The sequence below is a fragment of the Cavia porcellus genome, unplaced genomic scaffold, assembly GCF_034190915.1.
Source record: "Cavia porcellus strain 051 isolate PalLab524CR breed Dunkin Hartley unplaced genomic scaffold, mCavPor4.1 scaffold_20, whole genome shotgun sequence".
NCBI lineage: Eukaryota > Metazoa > Chordata > Mammalia > Rodentia > Caviidae > Cavia > Cavia porcellus.
In genome coordinates this window covers 27,809,369-27,831,014 of record NW_026947503.1, presented here as the reverse complement: position 1 = coordinate 27,831,014, position 21,646 = coordinate 27,809,369, and the positions used below count along the sequence as shown (strand labels likewise).

General features: G+C 38.2%; 1 protein-coding gene across 7 annotated transcripts in view; it reads right to left on the bottom strand.

Annotated features, from left to right (window-relative positions):
- The window catches only part of Tcf4 (transcription factor 4), a 331,213-nt gene extending 315,118 nt beyond the window's left edge, over positions 1 to 16,095 (bottom strand). For 5 of the 7 annotated variants that reach the window (XM_063231575.1, XM_063231578.1, XM_063231577.1 and 2 more), the window contains exons 1-3: positions 14,254 to 14,393; positions 13,232 to 13,323; positions 11,553 to 11,625 (exon numbers count right to left, since the gene is read on the bottom strand). In XM_063231575.1, coding sequence (XP_063087645.1) covers positions 11,553 to 11,625; positions 13,232 to 13,303 — 145 coding nt within the window. In that variant the 5' untranslated portion in view covers positions 13,304 to 13,323; positions 14,254 to 14,393. Of the gene's footprint in view, positions 1 to 11,552; positions 11,626 to 13,231; positions 13,324 to 14,253; positions 14,395 to 15,598 lie in introns of those variants that run through there. The other 2 variants (XM_063231576.1, XM_063231579.1) reach the window with 2 other exon arrangements.
- Between the last annotated feature and the right edge of the window lie 5,551 nt (positions 16,096 to 21,646).

Here is a 21,646-nt window from a genome sequence, read left to right as displayed (position 1 = left end):
GATAATTTTCTCCCATGAGCTACCCCAGAAACAATACAACGAAATAATAATGCTGTGGTCTCAGAGCACCACTTAAATCAAACCACCCTCTTCCAGTTCACCAACAAGCATGCTCAGGAACATCCTGTGGTTCTGCCATCTGATACCTGATCCTGGAACAGAATGAATTCAACAGATCTAACCAAAGCACCAGTGCTGTTCACTGGTCACAAAACGTGAACTCTAAGAAGCCTAACTGGTGCACAATCACTGAAAGCCATTAAGTAAGACCCACTTTTACCTGCAGAAATCAATTTAACTTTTCTCAGAAAATAAAAAGCACCTTACAGTGGTGACTAAAGCGGCACCTGGTAGCTGCATGGTACACTTTCATGTACTGAAAAGTCACATGGATTCTCACAGAAAAGCAGGTGCCCACTATGAACACTTCCCAGTGAGTTAAAGGCACAGATGTGAACATGCACACTGTGGAACTAGCATACCATCTCTCACCTGGACATCTGCAGAAGCCTTACAACTAGTGTGAGCCATCCATGGTGAGTTCCCTCGGGGCCTGGGCTCCTGGCTGCTATGCACTCCTCCAGGTACAAATCCCAACAGTGCACAGTGGCACAGTTAGGCACTGCCTGCCACACAGCCTGGTATGATCGGCCCCTACCCACCTCTCAGGCTCAGCTCCAATCCTGCCCTGCTCTTCCCCCAATACCATACCCGGCTCTCTCCACAGAATGTGTCACCCCAGCCTGCAGCCACCAGATCTCAGCCTGCCTCCAAGTAGCCTTATAGATTACTCAAACTGGGCCAGATCCCCCATAACAAACTCTCCCCATGCCACACACCTCTTACATGTAGAATTTGCTATTTCTTAGGGTGTCTCCCACATTAGACACCTAGAAACCTGATTTGCTCATCACTTCATTTCTAGCATCCAGCGTACGACCTCACACTTAGTAGATGCTCAATAAATATTCAATTTTAAAGGTATGGATCTCTGATAGTAAATTTGGGTATTATAGTCATGACAGTAACAGATGTCAAGGTCCTCTTTCCAAAAACCATAGCCTGCATGTAATTATAGTTGAAAATATAATGGTGTCACAAAACTTATTTTTTCCCAATATAGGGATTGAACCAAGGGCCTCTACAATGAGATGTGTTACCAGCTCACGCTGTCTCAGTCTCTTTCTGTGACTCTCTCTCTCTCTCTCTCTCTCTCTCTCTCTCATTTTGAGACATGGTTTTGCCAAGTTGCTAAGTTGCTGAACATGCAATCCTGCATTAGAACCTCAAATGCTGAGAATCCACACCTGGTCTCACATAACTATTTTAAAAGTCCTTTCTTACTGAATCATGGTCTAACTTTCATCCAATACCAGCAACATCATACTCGAACTGCAATGTAGCAGTGGACATTCTTCTTCTTTACAACAATATAATATATAGCATGGTAACTTGTATCTGAGCTCTCAAAAATTTTCTTATTCAATGAATGGATGGGCAAATGAACAAGTGAGTAAATGAAAGTTAATCATTCTTAATAATTCTTTCATTATTTCACTGAAATATACTCAGATGGGGAAAAGAAGGTAACCTGATGTGGATTCCTTTTCAGGACTACTCAACATTCTTTAAATATTCAAGGCTTAAATCACTACAGACTCTCTCTTATCTCATTTTACCAAAATTTTAAGGATTAAATTTAGAATTCTCTCACACAACACCGCAAATACATACGCAATATAAAAGAAATAGTTCTATATGGGCCAAAAAGATAAATTAAAGAATAATTAAAAGTTAATGAAATCAGGAGAAAATTAGATGTCAAAAGAAAATTAATCTGGTGGTTAAAAGTAACTAAAGAATCACAATGCCCATAAGAGAAGAGAAAAGCATTCGAAGGTTCACAACATTAGTTAATGGACTGACGCTCAAGAAAGAACACAACAAAGGACAATTATTCATACAAGGATTCAAATTAATAGGGTTCAGTCTTTCTTTTCAACATAATAAGGCTGGGTGATGTCCAAAAGTATACCTTCAATCTTGAAATATTAGTACCACTCGATGACAAAAAAAGGTTTTTGTTCTGGGTTTAAAACTATAGGTTTATAAAATATGTCCAATTTAAATTTCTTATTATTTTGAAAAATGAAGAAAGGGATTGGAGAATATATAGGATCGCAACAGAAAAATTTTAAGTGTGTCTAGAATATTCCTTTTGGAATTATGTAATTTGAAAAATACTTCTTTTCTACTGCAATTACTTAATTAATTCCTTCTAAGCCAATATCAACCATTACTTGAATTTATAACTGCAAGTACTCTATATACTTGGGTATCACAAGGAGAAAGACACTTGGATCTCAACTTATCAATATTTAGGGAGAGGATGGTATACAGACATAGAGAAGTTTTTCCTATTGCGTAGTAATTACGATAAATTTAATTCAAGTTTCATCTGGCCAATCCACAATACTTTTACCCACATTATATACGTAATGGTTAAGATCAAATTATGTTTGAAAGTTTTTGAAACACATTTCTAAATTATTACATTTCCCTACTAGCTTTTGAACAACAAAAAATTGTAGCTCTGGAAACAGTGACTATAATGATAATAAAATTTGTGTAATGATAAATTTTTGTGATCTTTAAAATGATTTAAATATAATAACTTTCTTTCTGGAAAAAATGGAAACCTCTCTTGAATTATGCTGGTGAGTTTTAAACTATTCTTAATTTTAAGAGGGCAGCTTTAAGGTTATATTACTTTACCAGTCTGAATGAGCTTCTTAGTAACAAACACTGCAAAAGAATTCAGATTTCCAGAACCTGGTTAAATAAAAATTTTCTCCATAGCAGCTATCATTTTGGATCAAGACAATTTCCATTGCTGAGTGACATAACTGGAAAAACTTAAATCTGGGAATGAAAAACCTCAATTTTCCACTGGGGATTTAGCTCAGTGGCATAAGCGTCTGCCTAGCAAGCAAGTGGTCATGAGTTCGATCCCTGGTACCCAAAAAAAAGAAAGAAAAAAAAAAAACACCTCAATTTTGCTCCCAGCACAACTATTAAAAACACGTACTTGTGGAAGAAACTAGATTAATAAAACTGCCAAAGTATTAAAACACTACCAAAGTAATCCCAAATTATCAGCCACCAAGATGGGCACACTTGCTGGGAAATCACCACACACATGTGCCGGGCTTTGTGCTCACCCACTCCACAGTGCTGGACTGCGCTCTCCCTTTCTGGACAATACAATCTTCTTGATTTACCTTTTGCATTTTCTTCCCTCTGTGCCTAATTCAGTGATCTTGATCCCAACTTTGGTCCCAAAACTCACACTTCAAAATTCTACCCCTTTCAAGGAAGAGTGATAGTCAATTTATCCATGAATTTTCTTTATTAATTTTCCTAGCAAAAAATAAGTTCTCATTTATTAAAATATCCACAGGATGACTATGCATTCGGAATACTGCATGGAATTGTATGTAACTCTCGATTCTTTCTTAGTAGAGTAGATGCCCTCCAAGGTCCGATCTTTTCCCACAAAGCCCTCTATGTCCTCAAACGCAAACACAAGTTGTTACCTTAGCGTGTACTACAAATGTATCTGATATACCACCAATCAGACTTATGACAGGTTGATAAATAGCCAGCTGCATATGAACAACATCCTACCTCCATTCCCAACAGTTTAAAACCCAACGGCACAACTGACTTGTTCTATAATCTCCAAACAGTGATATAAATAAATATACCTTTCTAACCATTTCCTATCAATTTTTACTCATCTTAAGTGACTGTAAGAGCAATTACTGACAACTCATGCCAATCTGCATGTGTTTCAGGCCTTGGGCTTCAATATTTTACAGTCTATGAAAGCCATACTGTCCTATCATTTTTATATCCTCCAAAGATGTTTCACTTTTCTCTCATTTAACAGTCCTCTAACTACTTTGTAATTAAGTCTTAGCTTGGGAAATTTGAGATTAAAAACCTTCCATTTGGTTGCCTTGCACTTCGGCTAAATGCCCCAAAAGGGAATGTTTAAAATGAATGGAAGATTAAAGACAGAACATTTGAAAAGGTATTCTGTAATGGGCCTTTGTTACCACCTTCTCTGTTTTACTGAGAAAACAGTCTACTCTCAAGCAACTGAAAGTTTCTAAGCCAACCATCAGTCTAGTTTAACTATTCAAAGTTAAAAATGTAGAGGGGAAAAAAAGTTGGTAATGGAAACGGTGACATGCCATGAAGTAAGAGGCATGGGCAGGTGCCTCTGGGCACATGGTCATAATTCAATCAAGCTGTATTTTGACGTCATCTGTTACAGAAAAAGCCAAATGGTTTATGAACAGCACCAGAACCCTCAAGATCAAATTACAGCCCTGATATTTAATCATAAGTCTTACTTTGTTATGTTTAATAAAACAATACATTTTAACAGTTGTTCATCAACCGACTTGGCCAAATTAGAACTTGTGACGACAAGTGAGCTGGATTACAATGTCCACCTCTCACAATCTCAACTTTTATTATTTTTTCAGAAATAGTAGATTATAAAGTTTTCCTCTTCATAACAAACATACAGTTGGTACCAACGGATGGAGTCCAAACCTTAATTAAAAGCAGCAGGGGCTCTTTGACCAGAGGGTTAGGACATGGGTATTTTTGTCCTATTATAGCCACAACCAACTGTATGATTTGAGGAAAGGACATTTCATCCTCCCAAACACTGGTTCTTTATCTAAAAAATATAATACCATAGCTCCAAATATGTTCATAAATCTACATTTCCACAATTTGCTTGAAAAACAAGCACAGTGTTATTTCTTTGGGATTCCCTGGGAATTTGAACATAAAATGTTATAGTATAAAAGCTGATGAAATGATTCTGCTCAAAGAGGCCTCCCAGTACACGATCATTTATAACTTAAAAGTTTTCAGAGGCAATATCAGCATCAGCAAGTGAAAGTTTCTTTAAAAAAGTAATGTACAAAATACTACCCCACATGTGAGGGGTTATTTGCAAAACAAATCAATACATGCACATCCAACAATGGATTGCAGTTAATAAACTACATATAGTAATTACCACCAATGGCACTCTAGAAAGTCATTCATTACATGTTAATTGTCACACAGAAGTACAAAAGAATCCATTTGAACAATCATGTAGCTGCACCTTTAAATAAAATTCTTATGGCCCTGAAATTCATCCACATAAACTGATTTTAAACACACCTGGGTATTTGATATGCTGATTAACTGGGCCTTTATTTGTTTTTTGAGATTAAAGTAAACATGACAACCTTTTCAACACTTTTACCATTCCTGGGTCTAATATAAATAAATATATGTTTGTACATGTATTTGTATATATAAATAACTCATAAATAACAAAGTGCTAGCCAATCTTCGTGAAAGACTAAATTGCTACTTCTCTTTTGTCTCAGAAGCATTCAGTGACATAGCTATAAAGAACCCATGTAAATCCCATGTATTATACCTTACATTCAGTCTAAGTGGGCTACACATTTACAAAATGAATAACTTATATGTAAGCTGATAAATGTGTTGGCCAATTTTGAAAATCTTACTCAGAGTACTAAGTCAGTAACAAAAATAACTCTTAAAAAATCCTATAACGTGCTTTACTTGTGTAATACTTAGCACTATCTAATTAACTTGGAAGAACACCTGGTCATAAAAATAGCTCATAAAATACAAAAACCAAGAACAGGGAGATTTTTCTGCTCCTACCTAGTTTCATTTTGATGGTACAGCTATACCAGATCTGATTTAACCAACATGCATATAGATTTAAAGGTTTGGCCAAGAACAATTTGGTGCAAGACTTACAAAATGAAGAACATTTCAAAACACACCATGTTCCTTATTAGGCAACTTAAGATCTGTTATCTTGGCTTATGGGAACAGATCTAAATGGCATCATAATACTAAACATTGAAAATCACAGGCCTGAGGCCACCAGGACTCAACTCCATGCCTTGGACGAGGCTGCAAACTTCCAATATAAAATGTAGTTTACCATTAGTAGTAAATGTTTGATCTGTAAAGCTTACAAAATTACTTTGTTTATCATAGCAGATGAAAGCAAAAAGGAATAATTTTAAGCTCAAAAGAAAACTGTTTATATGACAGTCTTTACTGCTCCATGATTCTAAGCATTTAAGACAGATTCGAGCAATTAACAGCATAAACTTTCATTACACAGTTCTATTATATATGTTTATGTGACTTCGCTGTTCATCTGTTATTTAAGTGATTTCCTCATTACAATAGTAGGGTAAAGATAATTTGCTGATGTTGTCAAAAATGTTAAGCATTTCATTCTCAATAGTTCTTGGATCCCCATGCTTGTTTAGTGCATTTTATTTACTTAAGTCAATGTCAAATAGGTGCTTTTCCTTCTGAATGTAGAAAACCAACATTTTAAGCACATGTCTGTTAACAGACATAGCAAAACTTGCAAGTCACTTATTCTATTTGATCTGAATGAACAAACTTAGTATTGTGCTTGAATAATCAGTTTCAAAGACCTAACAATGAACTGCATATGTTTTATACTTAAGATAGAAGACCCTTATTTTAGATACAATAGGTCAGAATTGGGTTACTTCAACTTCAGATTTGGTTACCTATAGAAATAATTGAAAATAACATATTTTATGGCACCCTTAACTGAGGCCACCAGACTGTCAATTTACAGTATAGTTAGAGCACAAGAACTTAAAAGATCATCTACTATATTTCTTTTTTAAGAATGATAACAGGCATGGTAGGACACACATAATCCCAGCACTTAGAAGGCTGAGGCAGGACGCTCACAGCAGGTTTGAGACCAGCCTGGACTACATAATCAGTTCAAAGTCAGACTAAACTACAAAGCAAGATATTACCTTGGGAAAAAAAAGCACAAAATAAATAAAATTTAAAAAGAAATATGAAAACGATACACTTAGTCACACTGATGCTCATCATATTAGAAAAGTAAGTTTATTTGGGTATTAAGGCAAGATCAGAGATAGCATTTCATGTCAAGCCTCAATCTTATATTCTATAGTTATATATTCATGAAAACTAAAAGTATCGTACAAGTACACAGGGTGAGTGTACATGTATACATGTGTGTGTTTGTGTGAATGAAAAGAATTAATGACTACAGGTTAGGCAGGGCCTAGGTTAAAACCTAATTTCATTACTGGCTGCCTTGAGAGCAACTTGTTTAACTTCTCTGATCTCAGTCTCCTCATCCAAGAAGTGGGCATGATAATTTCTGCACTGTAGAGAGTTCTTGAGGATTAAAAATAGAATATATACACTGTGCAGAGAATATCACCTGGTACATTAAGATACTTTAATTCTGTCACTACCATGCTTGCTCACACTGTATCATTCCACCCAACATCTTGCCACCTGGCACAAGGGAGACTAAGTAAGAGAGAAGAACTGATGATCCAAACTTCAGAAAAGAGCATTAAAAGGGCACATGCACATAGAGAACCACTTACAGGCACAAATAGCAGCACACAAGTTTTAATAGCTATTACCCAGCAAAATGACAGAAAAATAGTGGTGAAAACAATGTGATTTCCCAATAAAAGACTTGCAAGCCCTCAGAATATTAATAAACCAACTTATTTTCTTACTATAACAAAGGCATCACTTAGAAGCATCCTAACTTGGGCTTCCGGTTTCTTTGGCTATGCACTGAGGCACTGAGCTGGACATTTCTAGAGGATTTCCAGACACCAAATTCTTGATTCTAACATAGTGGCCTTGATATCACTGCCCTTTTTCAAAATCTATTAAATACTGTGCTTTTTATAAAAAGTTGCGCAACCATTGTGAGCTGCATTACAATAGGAAGATTCTTCTAACATCACACATACACGCACACACATGGTAGTGAATAGCTACCCTGGACAAGTAGGTACCTTCAAGGGGAGATCACAGCATCACCATGAACTCAAAAACTTACACAAAATGAAATTAATTCGTGAAGATACAGGTTAACTAATCTATACGGATGCCAAGAAGTGTTTCCATCTTCCAAAAATGACCCACAAGAGAGATATTGGTGTGTTTGACTGCTCTCCTCTTAATTGTTCAAATAGCATTTGTTTGGCAATTTTTAACAACTGCTGAACACCTAAGTAAAACTAACTAGTTGTAGGAAAGAAAGCTCAACTTAAACTAAGACAGGAAGATGTAGGGCCCATCACCGACTAACTGTAAGTACATGTACCCGATGTGATTAGGGCTGATCCAACAAGTTCTTTACTGTACCTAATTTTAATGATCCAACTTTAAAAGTATTTTTAAAAAGACACCAACACCAATATGCTCATCTTTCGATTACAAGGTTCAAAAATAACCAAATAAGTTATTTATATATATATATATATATATATACATTATATTAGAAAATGAAGCCTCCATGCAGCAAAAATTATAGTCCCTTAAGGAACACTTTTTTTTTCTTTTGAGGAACTTTATCATTCAACTTTTTAATGAGAAAAATTTTTCCAGTCCAGGCATCTGGATGCTTTTAGTTTAAGATCAATGATGCAACGGATATTAAATCCCTTTGTATAAATTATCATATAGGTTATAACTATTTCTTAAAAATAATTCCAGAGCCCACCAATTCTGTGTTGTCACTGAGGCTCTGGACCATCATGGCTGAATTGTTTTACTGCTTTCTGCTGAACACCTGCAAACATCAAACAAAAACTGCTGGTCCTTTCCTGGGTTGACAAAAGCCTTTCATGTGAAAAATGCTCCCTGGGAATGTCAGGCTGTAGCTCAGGTTACATTCCATTCTTCTAGCAGCCTCACCATTTCTTAAAGTGGTAGGAAAAACCATGTTTGTGAAATCAAAGATTAAAGAGAATATGGCTACACTTTATTTTCATTCTCACGTTGCAAATCATGATGAAGCATCATGCATTAAAATGGAATCAAAAGCTATTGGGAACTTCAAGCATAAAATATTACTATGCCTCACTAGAAAAAAATACAGCTGATTTTTCAAATAGGAAGAAGAGTTTACTTATAGTTCAGATCTTTTTCTCTGGGATCCAAGTTTCAAAGCAACCCATGAAAAGTGACATCTAAGTCCACTCAGGACAATAGATATTAACTTGAAGTAACTTTCAAGAATGATTTTTCTACCCAAAGTTTCCTACTTCATTCTTCTAGTTAAAGGACTAAGCACAGATTTCATGACTGCTTTAATCTGTTATGCTTTAGAAGAGATTTATGTTTTTTATTGAGTAAAAATATAAGCTACTTTCTTCACTACTAGAACTGTGTTCTGATATGTCTTCATAGATCGGAAAAACTAACAGTCCAATCTGTGTCCTATACATTATAGTCAACATCATACTCCACTGAATGAGCATCCTGCATTTTCAACCAGACTGACAAAAATAAAGCAGCCACTACACTTTCTACCCCCTTACAAGTAAGCATCTGGTCCTAAAAACCACACCAGTGGAATAAAGTTCAACGTTTTAAAAATAATCCCTGCATATTCATTAGAAACATCATAACATGGCCCAGTAAGAAAGAAGTTTCTCTAGGTTTATGCATACATGGATAGATAGATATATATATATATATATTTTTTTAAGGTCTTAAAAACTGTGTAAATTTTGATATGATTACTTACCAAAATGTATTAACATATATTCAACTGAACACTCACTTAAATATGATAGCAAGGACTTTAAATGTGAACAGAGAAAATAGGCCAGAAATACAGTTGTCTTTTTTCAGTTTAACATTTCATATATTTAACTTCCATTAATTTATGAAATCATATCTAAAGTAACACATTTTAGTTATTTCAAACATTTTCATTTTTATAATAGTGCAAATAAATATTTTACACTGACTTTGAAAGCAGTCAATCTCTGAGCCTCCCTGACTTCTATTTTCAGATTTAAACTGAATGCACATTTGTTAAGTAAAACATGAAGAAAATTACCATCAGAGATAGCTACTGTTCTGATAGGGTCTAACATGGAAAGCTAATTTGCCTATAAGAACACTTATACCTATCTTTCCTTGAAACAGTCACACTATTCCCTGTCATAAGAGTTATACAAAGAATTCCAGATAGAAATGGAAAAGATATACTATTAATAAAACAACAAAAAGTTAAGTTCCTAATGGAAAACTATAACCAGGGTCCAGGAAAGTAAAGCCCAAACACACAGGCAATAATACTTTTAATCAATGTGGAGCCCCAAAAGTGCCAAAATATAAGGACAGGAGGCATCTCATATTTTCTCAATCAAGGTATTGAGAGAAAAATTGCTTAGACTACTGGGGACCAATAAAAGTAACTTACTTAGAAATGAGCAACTTTTAAAAGCCATCAATTTTATTAAAATGTACCAATTATACAAATCGTTGAGGTGAACAGATTTCTTTCATAGCTATAATACCACATAAGAACTAAAAGATGTGAATTTATATTGATAGTTGATAGATAATTCTAGTGGCATCTCACAGCTAAAAGATGTCAACATTTACCAGTCTGACTGAAGAATAGTATTCTGCCTAATGTACTGTTTGTTTTATACTACTGCAAGAACTCCTAAAATACCACAGCTGTTTAACAGGCATAAATGGAGTAAGTCTTGCACCTAAAGGATAGCAGGCAAGGATGTATGCCTCTTTATTTAAAATTAATTGAACAACATCAAACTAAAATGGTTTAAATGAATATCATATTTTCAGCCTTCACTTTCAATAAGAGACACTCCAACAGTCCTGTACTAAAAACTCTTCCTTAGATGCCAAATAATCATTGTATACACAGACTCCTTTGTGAACACCGCTCAGGTCCTTTTTTAAACATCACCTAAAGATCTTTCATTTACAAAACATTAAAGTCCTTCCAAATTTGCAACTTTAAATATAGCAAAAAATTCATCACACAAGTAAATGAGTAAAAAGGAACAGCTAAAGGATCAAAAAGGAAATTTTAAACATAAATGAATTTGTATTTAGCTTCTCAGACTAGCAAAAGGCTATTTACAACAATAGTTTCCTACACAGCATTCATCTCCAAAATTAAGCACTTATTTTTTTAAAAAGGGTTAATTGTACAAAGTAACTAATAACTGATATTATATTCAAGAGATTCCCTCTTTTGATGCAAGTTAAGACTTTTTTCCTCTGTATTTTCAAATAGGAACATTAATTCATTTCCTATGTCAACACTGGTCTTATCTTCACATGTGTGATTATAACTGTTAGAAAATGACTTATATTAAGTGATGGAATTTTGAGACTGTTTTCTCAGTTTAAAAAAAGTCTATTTTTAATTGCAAAAGATAACCATTTGTGCAAGTTACACTGCTGATGGACACTAAGATCACCATATCATCCTAGTCTAAAATTCAGTGACATTTTTCGTAACACTTCCAACAGAGACAAAAACACTGAACGAGCAAATAAACAGGCAAGAATATTTAACACTAAATAAAAAAGAATTTACATACTTGAGCCAGTAAAATGTCCACTCGCCAAAGAAGTTGGTCCATTTTTCCCACTGCTCACAGGAGGTGAAAACATCTAAAAGAAACAAAGAAATATTACAGTTGAAAAGAAGACACTTGTGCCTTCAGAGTTCATCAAAGCATTTTCACACTCTTACCAAATAACTGAGAGTTTCTGCTAAGGGTTTATATAGTAAAATACATCACCATCCAACTTAAAACTAAAACAGGCACATTACAACCCCCCAGCCCCCATCACTAGAGCTCTTTCTTTTTCCTCGGGTGCCTGAGATTGCCAAGCAGTTATTACTAGATTCTGCACAAACAGAGTCCCCACAGAGTTATCAAGATTCAGGTTGGAGGGCAACAGCCTTTCTAGTAAACACTAGTTTGACAAAGGAGAAGAAAAAAGTTGTTTGTATTATATTGAAAACCTTGGCCATAAGTGTGGCAATGTCCATTTCCATCCCGTTTGGATTTGCCTGTCATATGTGAACCCAAATAAAACAAAAAGTGCCACCTGCACTAAATTCTCATTTCGTCTCTAGCATGAGAGCAACTGGAAGCAAGACTCTCTCTCTTTCTCTCTCTCTGTCTCTCTCACTCTCACTCTTTCACTCCCTCTCTCTCCAGCATTTATTTCGACCCTAATTGGTTTCCCTCTTTCCACGTATCTAGTGGATATTGCACACCTTCCCTGAGTCAGAGCCTGCAAAAAGCAAAGGAACGAATGGAGAAAGTGCAGCAAGCAGAAAAGAGGCTGCAAAGCTGCCTACAGCTACGTTTCCTGGCAAAACTTCCGAAAGCCATTTCTCCAAAAGGAGATCTAGAAGAGGAGCAGCGGTGGCGGCAGCGGTGGCGGCAGCAGCAGCATGAAAGAGCCCACTTAGGCAGTGTGGATTTTATTTGTGTGTTTTCTGGATTCTCAATATTTTGCTTTACAAATGCATCTTATACCCAACTCATCTGACATTAAAAATGAATCCACTCTCTGACATGTTTGGAACTTGGTGTATGAAATGGAAGCGGAGGGGATGGAGAAGGACTGATTACAGCCGTAAAACTCCACAAGTGTTAAGTTCCTCTTTGTGCTGATCTCAGGACTACGAAATTTACAAAAATAGTCCAAAGGGTTCTAAAAAATGTATGCTCAGCATACAGAGAGGAGTTTTCAGAAACCCAGGAAAAGAGGTAAGGAGGAGGATTACAGGTCCTGTCAGTTCACAGCATCATCAGTGTGAAACTTTAGAGACACAACTGGGCCTCCTATTTTCTATTTTCATTTCCAGCAAACAATAAATAAGATGAAGCAGAGTATGCCAAGTATTAGTACTCTTATGTTCAGACATGGCCAAGTTTTAGGGGTGACTTACAGTTTTAGGGGTCTGTTTTTTCCTTTCCACAGGGGTGAGTTTCCATTATAGTGGGTAACTAGTGGGTTAAGAATTCAAGGCAAGTAATTAGACTCTGAAAAAAAAGCCTGAATCTTCCATCACACCCCAAAACGAGTTTAAAACTTGTCAAAAAGACCTTCATATTTACCAAGGTCTGGGCCAATTAAAATTCACTCCTGTCCTTTCGATTACTATTGGTTTCTAGCAGAAGTGTTTGGGGTTTCTGTTTTTTGGGGGTTTTTTTGGTTTTTTTCACAGCTGTTGTTAGTTTCCACCGTTCTTTCTTACCGCACTGAAATCCAGTAAATCACTCAGCTCTTTGTCCGTCCCTAAGGCAGCCATTCGCTGTTGGTGATGCATTTTAGCAAAATCACACAAACCTAGAAACATGGAAATAACCGCAATCAGAAAATCCAGCCCCAATCCTTGGAGAAAACACAATCGGATTTTTGGAGACTGGGGGGGTTGGGGGTGGGGATGTGGGAGCGGGTGGGATTAAGGTGGAAAGGAGGGAGGGATGGGAGAGTTTTTGTTGGGTTTTGTTTTGTTTTGTTTTTAAAATGGAATAGCAGCAATAGCAAAAAAAAAAAAAAAAAAAAAAAAAAAAAAAAAAAAACCAAAACTGGGGGGTAGTATTGTATTTCCAAAGAGACGATCAAACTGGTTACATCCACTATAAAACCAAATCCGGAAGGGGGGGAGCCGCTCTTCAGCGCATCATTTTATGCAACAGGAGGTAGAGCGAGAAATGAATGGATCACAGAGAAAAAGAGAAACTACTCAGAACGATCCGGTCTCAACTTTCCCCCCACCCCACCCTCCACCCCCTCACACACCACACACACACACACACACTCACTCACACTCACACATTCACACACCACTCCCCTCTGCATTTCAAAGTCGCTATAAAGAAATTAAAGATGAGCGTCTCTGGAGTGCAAACACGTCCAAGGGGGGAGGGGTGACACGGGCTGCGGAGGGAGGGGGCGCGGAGTTGGAGCTCGGTCCTGGAATGGTCCAGCACCCTAATTTGTAAAAGAAAGGGTTGTAAAAATTAAAGTCAGGCCCTTGGCAAAGTCCTCGGTCCCTCCGAGTGGGCACTGCTGGGGAGGGGCGGGGGGGCGCAGGGGAGGGAAGAGGCGCGGGAGGGGACAGGGTGTCTCCGTCTGCGAGCGAGCGAGCGAGCGAGCGCCCAGCCGGCCGGGGCGGGAGGCGCGGGGCCGCGTGCGGGGCCGCCGAGCTCCAGCCCGACCCGCGCGGCGCTGCGCTGCGCATCCGCCCGCCGGGCCGCCGGCGCCGGTACCTACCGCCCGCGCGCGAGAAGGGGCTCCCGGTGCACCGCCGGCGCCCAGGCGGCGTTCATGTCTAACCACTGCTTCCACCGCCACCACCACCTCCTCCTCCTCCTCCTCCACCTCCTCCTCCTCCTCCTCCTCCTCCTCCTCCTCCTCCTCCTCCTCCTCCTCCGGCGCCCGCGCCCGCGCCCGCTGCTTCCCGGCCGCCGCCGCCGTCACTCCAGCTCCGCAGACACACAGCCAAGATCCCTGACTCTTAACACCAACTCTCTTCTCCGGGGAGGGGAGGGGACGAGGGAAGGGGGGAGGGGGAGCTCGCCGAGGCGCACGGAATTGCAAGTTCAGCAAAGAAATGGGTGGGGGGGCTCCGGCGGGCAGACCAGGCTCCCTCCGGGTCGGGCTGCTGGGATGCATCCTGCCCCCCATTCCCCCCCAGGAGAAGAAAAACCTCAACGCCTCCCCCGCCTTGCAAATATATATATATATATAATTATTATTATAATGCGAACGAAAATTCATCGAGCACCTCATTTTCCCCTCTCAGATCGTCAGTTACAATCTGAAGCCCGAACAGTTCAGTTTTTTGCCCGTTTCATCCATCCGAGGCACTTTGAAATTGATTCGAGTTTACAACCCCTCTCACTTCTTTCTTACTCGCGTTCCTCTCACACATCCACACACGGCAAAGCAAGTTTATACTAGGCTGCAAATACACGTGATGCAAAAAGACTTTGCCAAGAGGAATAATGTTTTTCTTTTCCATACATAAACTAAGCCACATTTTGCTGGGGAAATTTGCGTTTTGGGTAGTTTTGCGTGGAGGATGAAATCCGAATTGCATACTTTCTTCCCCCTCCTTTTAAGTCAAAGAAGAGTATAGCTCTAAACTTCGCTAAAAAAAAAAAAAAAAAGGCAATTTTGGGGGGTGGACGTTGTTTTGTTTTTACACTTCAGCTCCCATGCACTCTAACTGCGCGTTAGCCAGTACTCTTTTAAGTTTTTTATTCAACATTTACTATTGTAGGCCCTGCATGTTCTTAAAACATACTTTTTCACAACATTTTTTAGGATAAAAATTAAGCTTCGTAATTCTATCTTTTCGTAATAACAAGCGTGCTTTACCCAATATATGCAACATACGCTATTTCAATGTGTGTTAAACACATTCTGCAACCCAAGTACTGTACTGCTAGATGTGCGAGTACATACACAAAATGCATGCACACACTTTTACCCAGTGGCAATTATTTAATAGGCTGTTCCTTTTGTTTTAATAAAACATCGGGATCGACATTTAAAAAAAATAAAATCAATTCAATTACAAACAGTTTACTCTTACAGCAAATTATAACGTTACCTTAAATGGCCACAAATATTCTCACAATATTCCAAGGAAAGAGACTTTAAAAAGAGACAAAAAAAATCTTCTGCAAGTACTTAATATCTCATAATATGTATCCCCCAAAAAAGTATTTAAAGTGGTACTCAGTCCTGCGCCAGGGAGATCCACAGATTACAAGATTATGCACATGGGTCTGGTTTTTGCATTTTCCACCATAAAACTGCAACAAAATTCCCTCCCCCAAAAAAGAAATCATTAAAAAAATCCAACAACTTTTTCTTATTGTTTATAAAAAATATCAACACAGGATAGTTATAATTGTTCCTCAAACAAATCTTGTTGGTTGGTTTTTTTTTCTTCTCCTCTTATAAAGTCTTAAACTTGTTCCAAGTTTAGAGGTGTCTCATCATCATCCTCCTCCTCATCATCATCATCACCATTGACTCCCCCGTGGAGTCACATTGATAATAATAGGTTTCCCTGAAAGATACATTGTAATCCATTCACATCCGGGCACTGCAGGTTTATAAAGAGAAGGCGCTGCGGCCGCGGCTGCTCCTCCAGACAATGACTGGGGAGGGGCGGGGCGGGAGCGGGCGACCATAGAGTAGTAAACAGAGCGCCTAGAGAGACGAACAAGATGGCGGCACGCGTCGGTCACGCCTCCTCCAGGAACGGAGGCGGGGGCTAGAGCAGGGGTTGGCGTGGCGCGTTGGGCGGCCCTGAGAGGGGACGTGAGGCTAAGGTTGACCGAAGGCCGTGGCTTCCTGCGTGCTCCCACTTGTTCGCGTTCCTTGGGCGCCCCTGATCTTGGAAGCAAAAAGTATAGTTTCTTGAATTCACGAATTCAACTCTTAACAGACTTCCGCAGGGGAGTCAGTTGCCACCCCCACTCCGGGGTCACCCGCAGAGAGGCTCCAAAGAAGCCATGCAGGCCTTGCCAGAACAAACCTGAGCCGGTTCCCCGCAGTGTGGTCCTGCTTTTTCAGCGAAGCTTGGGCTGGCAGGGAAAAGGCCAATCAGACAACTTGTGGCTTCTGGGTTGGAAGAGGGCTGTGGGTCCTGCTCCTTTTTCTGCTACTCCTGCCCTCTTTTCATTCTATTCATGGACCCTGAAGGTGCGAACACTTTATCAGTCCGGGAAGTCTTCTCTTGAAGACGACCTTCACGTAGTGCGATATGGACTCAAATGAAGTTTGTGCCATAAGCCATGATTGACTCAACTTCCAGTTCTGGACAAGCAGTTGTTATCTGCTGCCTGTTTCCTGGTCTGTGGAGTGCAAATAGCAATGCAAATTTTCAAAATTTTATAGCAGATATGGGTAAAGGAGAAGCTATTACTAAAGAAATACCCTCTCTTCATTCCTAATTCTTCAGCAGAAGCTGATATCTCTAGCCGTTATAATAATGGTAGGTTGCACATCATTTGTGCGGCACATCATGTTCTAAGAGTTTCACAATGACTTTCAATCCTATGTAGTATTTGTTACTAGATAGAAGGGAACAGAAGCTGGTAAAGATTACATGACTTGACCAAGGGGAGAAGTTTATTAAGTGACAAAAACTTGCCTAAATCACACAACTATGGAGTTCACCTTTGAAAGACAATCTGTGATCACACTGCATTGAAGTAAATTCCTATGACATCTGTCAGTTGGAACATCCTAATCTATTTTCTGACTCAAATTTGTAGCATTAAGAAAGTTCTGATCAATTTTTTAAATACCCGTTTATATATAAGTTTTTCAGGAACAAGAATTAGTGTTTGTGCGTTCTTTATCCGAGTATGCATTGTAAAGATTTTTGTCATTTATCCACATTTCATGTCCTTATTTTACATTTAGACCCAACTTTATGATGTATGTCCCAAGCATCTAGTTCTCAGATTGTCTTTCAATGGGCTCTACTAAAATGTTATAATAAAAAGAATGCAAACTTTGACTTCGGAGGAATAATCCATGGACTCTAATCATCTTCGTGACCTAAGGCTTAACGTCAATGGTTTTTCCTATAAAATGCAGACTTGAGATTATTGATTCTAATAAAATCCTTTTTAGCTTTTAGCTTTTTATGATTCTTTTAGTAGTCTTGTATTTTTTTTTTTTAACCTTACAATCCGAACGCCATGCAACTACTTTACCTGTTTTAAATTAAGGAACAAAAGTGATGTTTTCATTTTTGTTTTATCCTGAACTGCCAGATGATAAGATACTTTCTAATTATACTTTTGAAGATTGGAGATACATAAGAAAGGGAGTTTCAAGAGAATTCTGTAAAACTTAGAGATTAAATAAAAAGTTTAGTAAGTTTGTCTGGAAGTGTTTGCTCTAACTACACACCTCCTTTCTTAAGAACCTGTCTGTAAATCCTGACACAGATGTTTGTGTTAGTGTGATCTGCTGTAATAAAATATACTAAGTGACGTAAACAGCAGGCACTTATTTTTCACAGTTTGGGAATCTGCAAAGTCCACTGTCAGGGTGCTGTACAGGGTCAGGTTCTTGTTAGGGCTCCCTCTGAATTGTGAATGGCTACCTTCTCACAGTACTTTCATATGACTAATAAAGAACACTGCTCTCTCTTCCTCTTATAAAACTACAAATCCTAGGATTAGGGCTTCATCCTCATTGCTTTCTTAAAACTTAGTTTTCTCCCAAAGATTTCATCTCCTAATACCACGACTTTGGGGATTAGGGCATCAACATAGGCATTTGGTTGGGGGCAACATTATAGAACTTGATATGGGTACTACATGTCTCCTTGCCTCAGCCCAAACAGATTGGACCACAGGAATGAAAAGAGGAAGAGATAGACAATACTCTGGTGAGTGATGGAGTGGACATGTTTTATGAGTTGGCTGGCCAGAGCTGGTGCCAGGAGATAAGTCATGTTAGAGCACTGGGTATAGGGAAGCAAGACGCATGCGTAGGCAGAGAAAACTGCTCTTTAGGTAAGAGAAAAAGACTTGGAAGTTCTGAGAGAAAAGTCTACTAACAATGAACTCCTAGAAAAAAATGCCTAGAGATATTTTCCCAGGTACTATAAAGACTGCATTTCCTGGCTCGTACATATGATAGCTAATTCCTGCAATGTTCCTCTCCATTCACTTAGGTAAACTAAATATATTTCTAGTCCTTTCAACTGAAGAGTTTAACAACAAGGACAAAAGTGCTTTGTCTACATTGTAGCCATGTGTGTTGGCACAGGCTTGCAATCCCAACATTCGGGAGGATGAGGCAGGAGGATCAAAGCCAGCCAGAGTTTGAAGCCAGCCAGAGCTACATAAGTGAGTTCATCAGCAAGTTCTGCACTACATAGTGAGACCCTGTCTAAAATAAATAAACAAATATCAGTGTTGTCAAAACCATAATTTTTTTAAGTAAAGAAAATGAAAATATCATTCCCTTTTCCATTATTTTGTGACTTGGTCCAAGTTTCATGTCTTCTCAGATTTTTAAATTTATATCTGTTTTTAAAACTTTATTTGATCATGAAAATGACATAAGATACTGAAAATGAAGGTACTTTGGAAATGGCAAAGTCCTATTAAATATGAATCATCACTATTGCGTGAAATTAATGCCTGATGACAACATGTCTTTTATAGCAGTTTGGAAGGAATGGTAAATATTGATAATTCATGGACTCATGGCAAAGAACAGACATTGCAGGACATTTAAACACAAATCTGTATTTGTGCTTGAGAATATTGGACCCAAATAGGATGCTTGTCGAAGGTCACTTTGTTAATGACTGGCAGAGCCAAAAGTCGTTTGCAGTAGCTGAATTTCAAGCACAAAATAGCATTTTCCTTTAAATGCCATCCAGTTTTTTCTCTCTACATATATTAAAGTAAGCAAATAAAGCCACAAACAACAAATCAAAAAAACTTGCTCTCTGATGCTCTCATGAAATTCATTAAATATTTAGCAAATAATTGTTGAATATCTATCTCACATCAGCAGTTACCTGAAGCAAAAATGTACACAAAGAAATCACAGTGATATAAATGTCAAGGGCAGTGCTGATTGAATGGCTAAGTCACAGTGCTCGAGATACAGCCTGTAGCAGATGTATGCAAAATAGAAGGCTGCCCCAGTATATTTTTAGTTGATAGATCTAACAGGCAAATCTAGGACCCCAACCTAGAACCCTCCCCATAATGAAAGTTGAGTCAGGACAATTGGCAAATTAGAAAGAGCGCGCTCCAGCCAGTTGGCGTGAAAGAAGTCCAGAACTTAATGATACACGATTGGTCCTACGTACCCCCAAGGCTTCTGAATTTATGAGCTGCTGATTCTTTCCCTGGCTGGTCAAATGTCTGGCTCTTCGTCATCCTTTTGATCTCAGATTTTATGTCACCTCCTTCTCCTGGAGACCTTGCTAACCATCCTTCCTAAAGTGCACCCCTATCTTACTGTTTTCTGCCACAATATCAGCGTTACGTAGCTTTCCCAGCTGGAATTATTTTTCTAACGCATTTCCTTTTATATTGGCTACCTCTACCTTCAGATTGGTAGACTCCATGCTGCAGGGACTGCATAAATATTATTCAGCCTTATGTTTCTATACCTACTGCAGTGCCTGGCACACATTATGTATTCAAAAACTACTTCTATGTAAGTGAATGAAGATCCCATCTTTATCATCAAGATACACACTATACACTATACATTAAAGACCAGTGTTTATACCTCTTCAAATCATTTCTCTTAAGGGATTCTTTGACTCATTAGTTGAAAATGTTGCTGGTGAATGTTCAGTTTAATTTGCAACAGGCCACTAGCAACAATATCACTTGAATGCTAGACCCTAAAGTTAAATCAAAATAATTGTTGTAGTTTGTTAAATCCATGAAGAACAAGTTCTCCCTTATTATGAATGTAATGCAAGATGCTGTCACTGTGTTACTTCACTATTTTAACATTTTGTGGAGGAGGAGATAGAGACCTGGAGGTACAGTGAATTGCCCAAGGCCACATAACTACAAATGGCAGAGCTGAGATTTAAATACAGGTAAACTATGCTCTACTTACCGTTCAGCGACATGAGCCATGGCTTTAGGTCATGGGCAACTGCAGGGAAGATTCACATATGTTGAGCTTTAAACTTTCCACACATACAAGGGAGGACAGAACCAGCCAGTACAGACACAATGCTCCTTACTTGATAACTTCATTCCTCTTTGAAACTCCATCTCTGCACCACTCTCCTACTTGGCAAGTCCTTCAACAAATACGGACACAACACTTAAAATAGAACACTCAAACTGTAACAAAGAGAACAGTTTTATGATTAGAAGGAACTTTCTAGGAGGTTGGCACTAAATCTTTTGAGTTTTGTTTAGATTAATGCAACTTCATGAACACTAAAAATGAAAATTGTCGAAGGTTTATTTTTGCATTTTTCTTTGCACAAATCCTCAAAACATCTAAAAATGGAGGAGGGGCGATCAAAATTCTTCTCTGTCGCAATTATGATTCATTCAGTTTTCTTCAGCACTTTGTAGCATAGATGGCACTGTGTGAAGTTACTGGTTTATTATGTTCTGTTTCCAGTCCATGTTCCTTTATAAAGATGTGAAGCAAATTCTTTGCACACTGTCTGTATGTAAATCATTGTTTATGGAACTGAAGTGTTCCTTCCAGAGTAACCTACACAAATATGAAATCAACTTGGATGCAGCAGATTGATGTTTAAGATGATAAACTGCCTTATTAGAATGAAGCACTGACAGGGCAGTGTTTAGATTTTTCCAACTTTTCGTGTTTCTGAAGTTTGAGAAAAGGATAGAGAAAAAAATAATACTTTGACAATCATTCATACATAGTGTCCTTGGAGTTTTCTGTAATTTAAGGAAGACTGAAAAGATTTAGTGCTACCCTTCGAGAAGGTGCCATCTGATCATAAAACTTTTCTTTATAACAGTTGGAGCATTCTATTTAAGAGTTGTGTCAGTATTTGAAGGACTTGTCAGGTGAGCGACTGTTGCAAAAATGGAGTTCCAAAAAAGAAATGAAGTTGTCACATGGAAAGCCTTTTGTCTGTGGTCTTGTCCTCCTT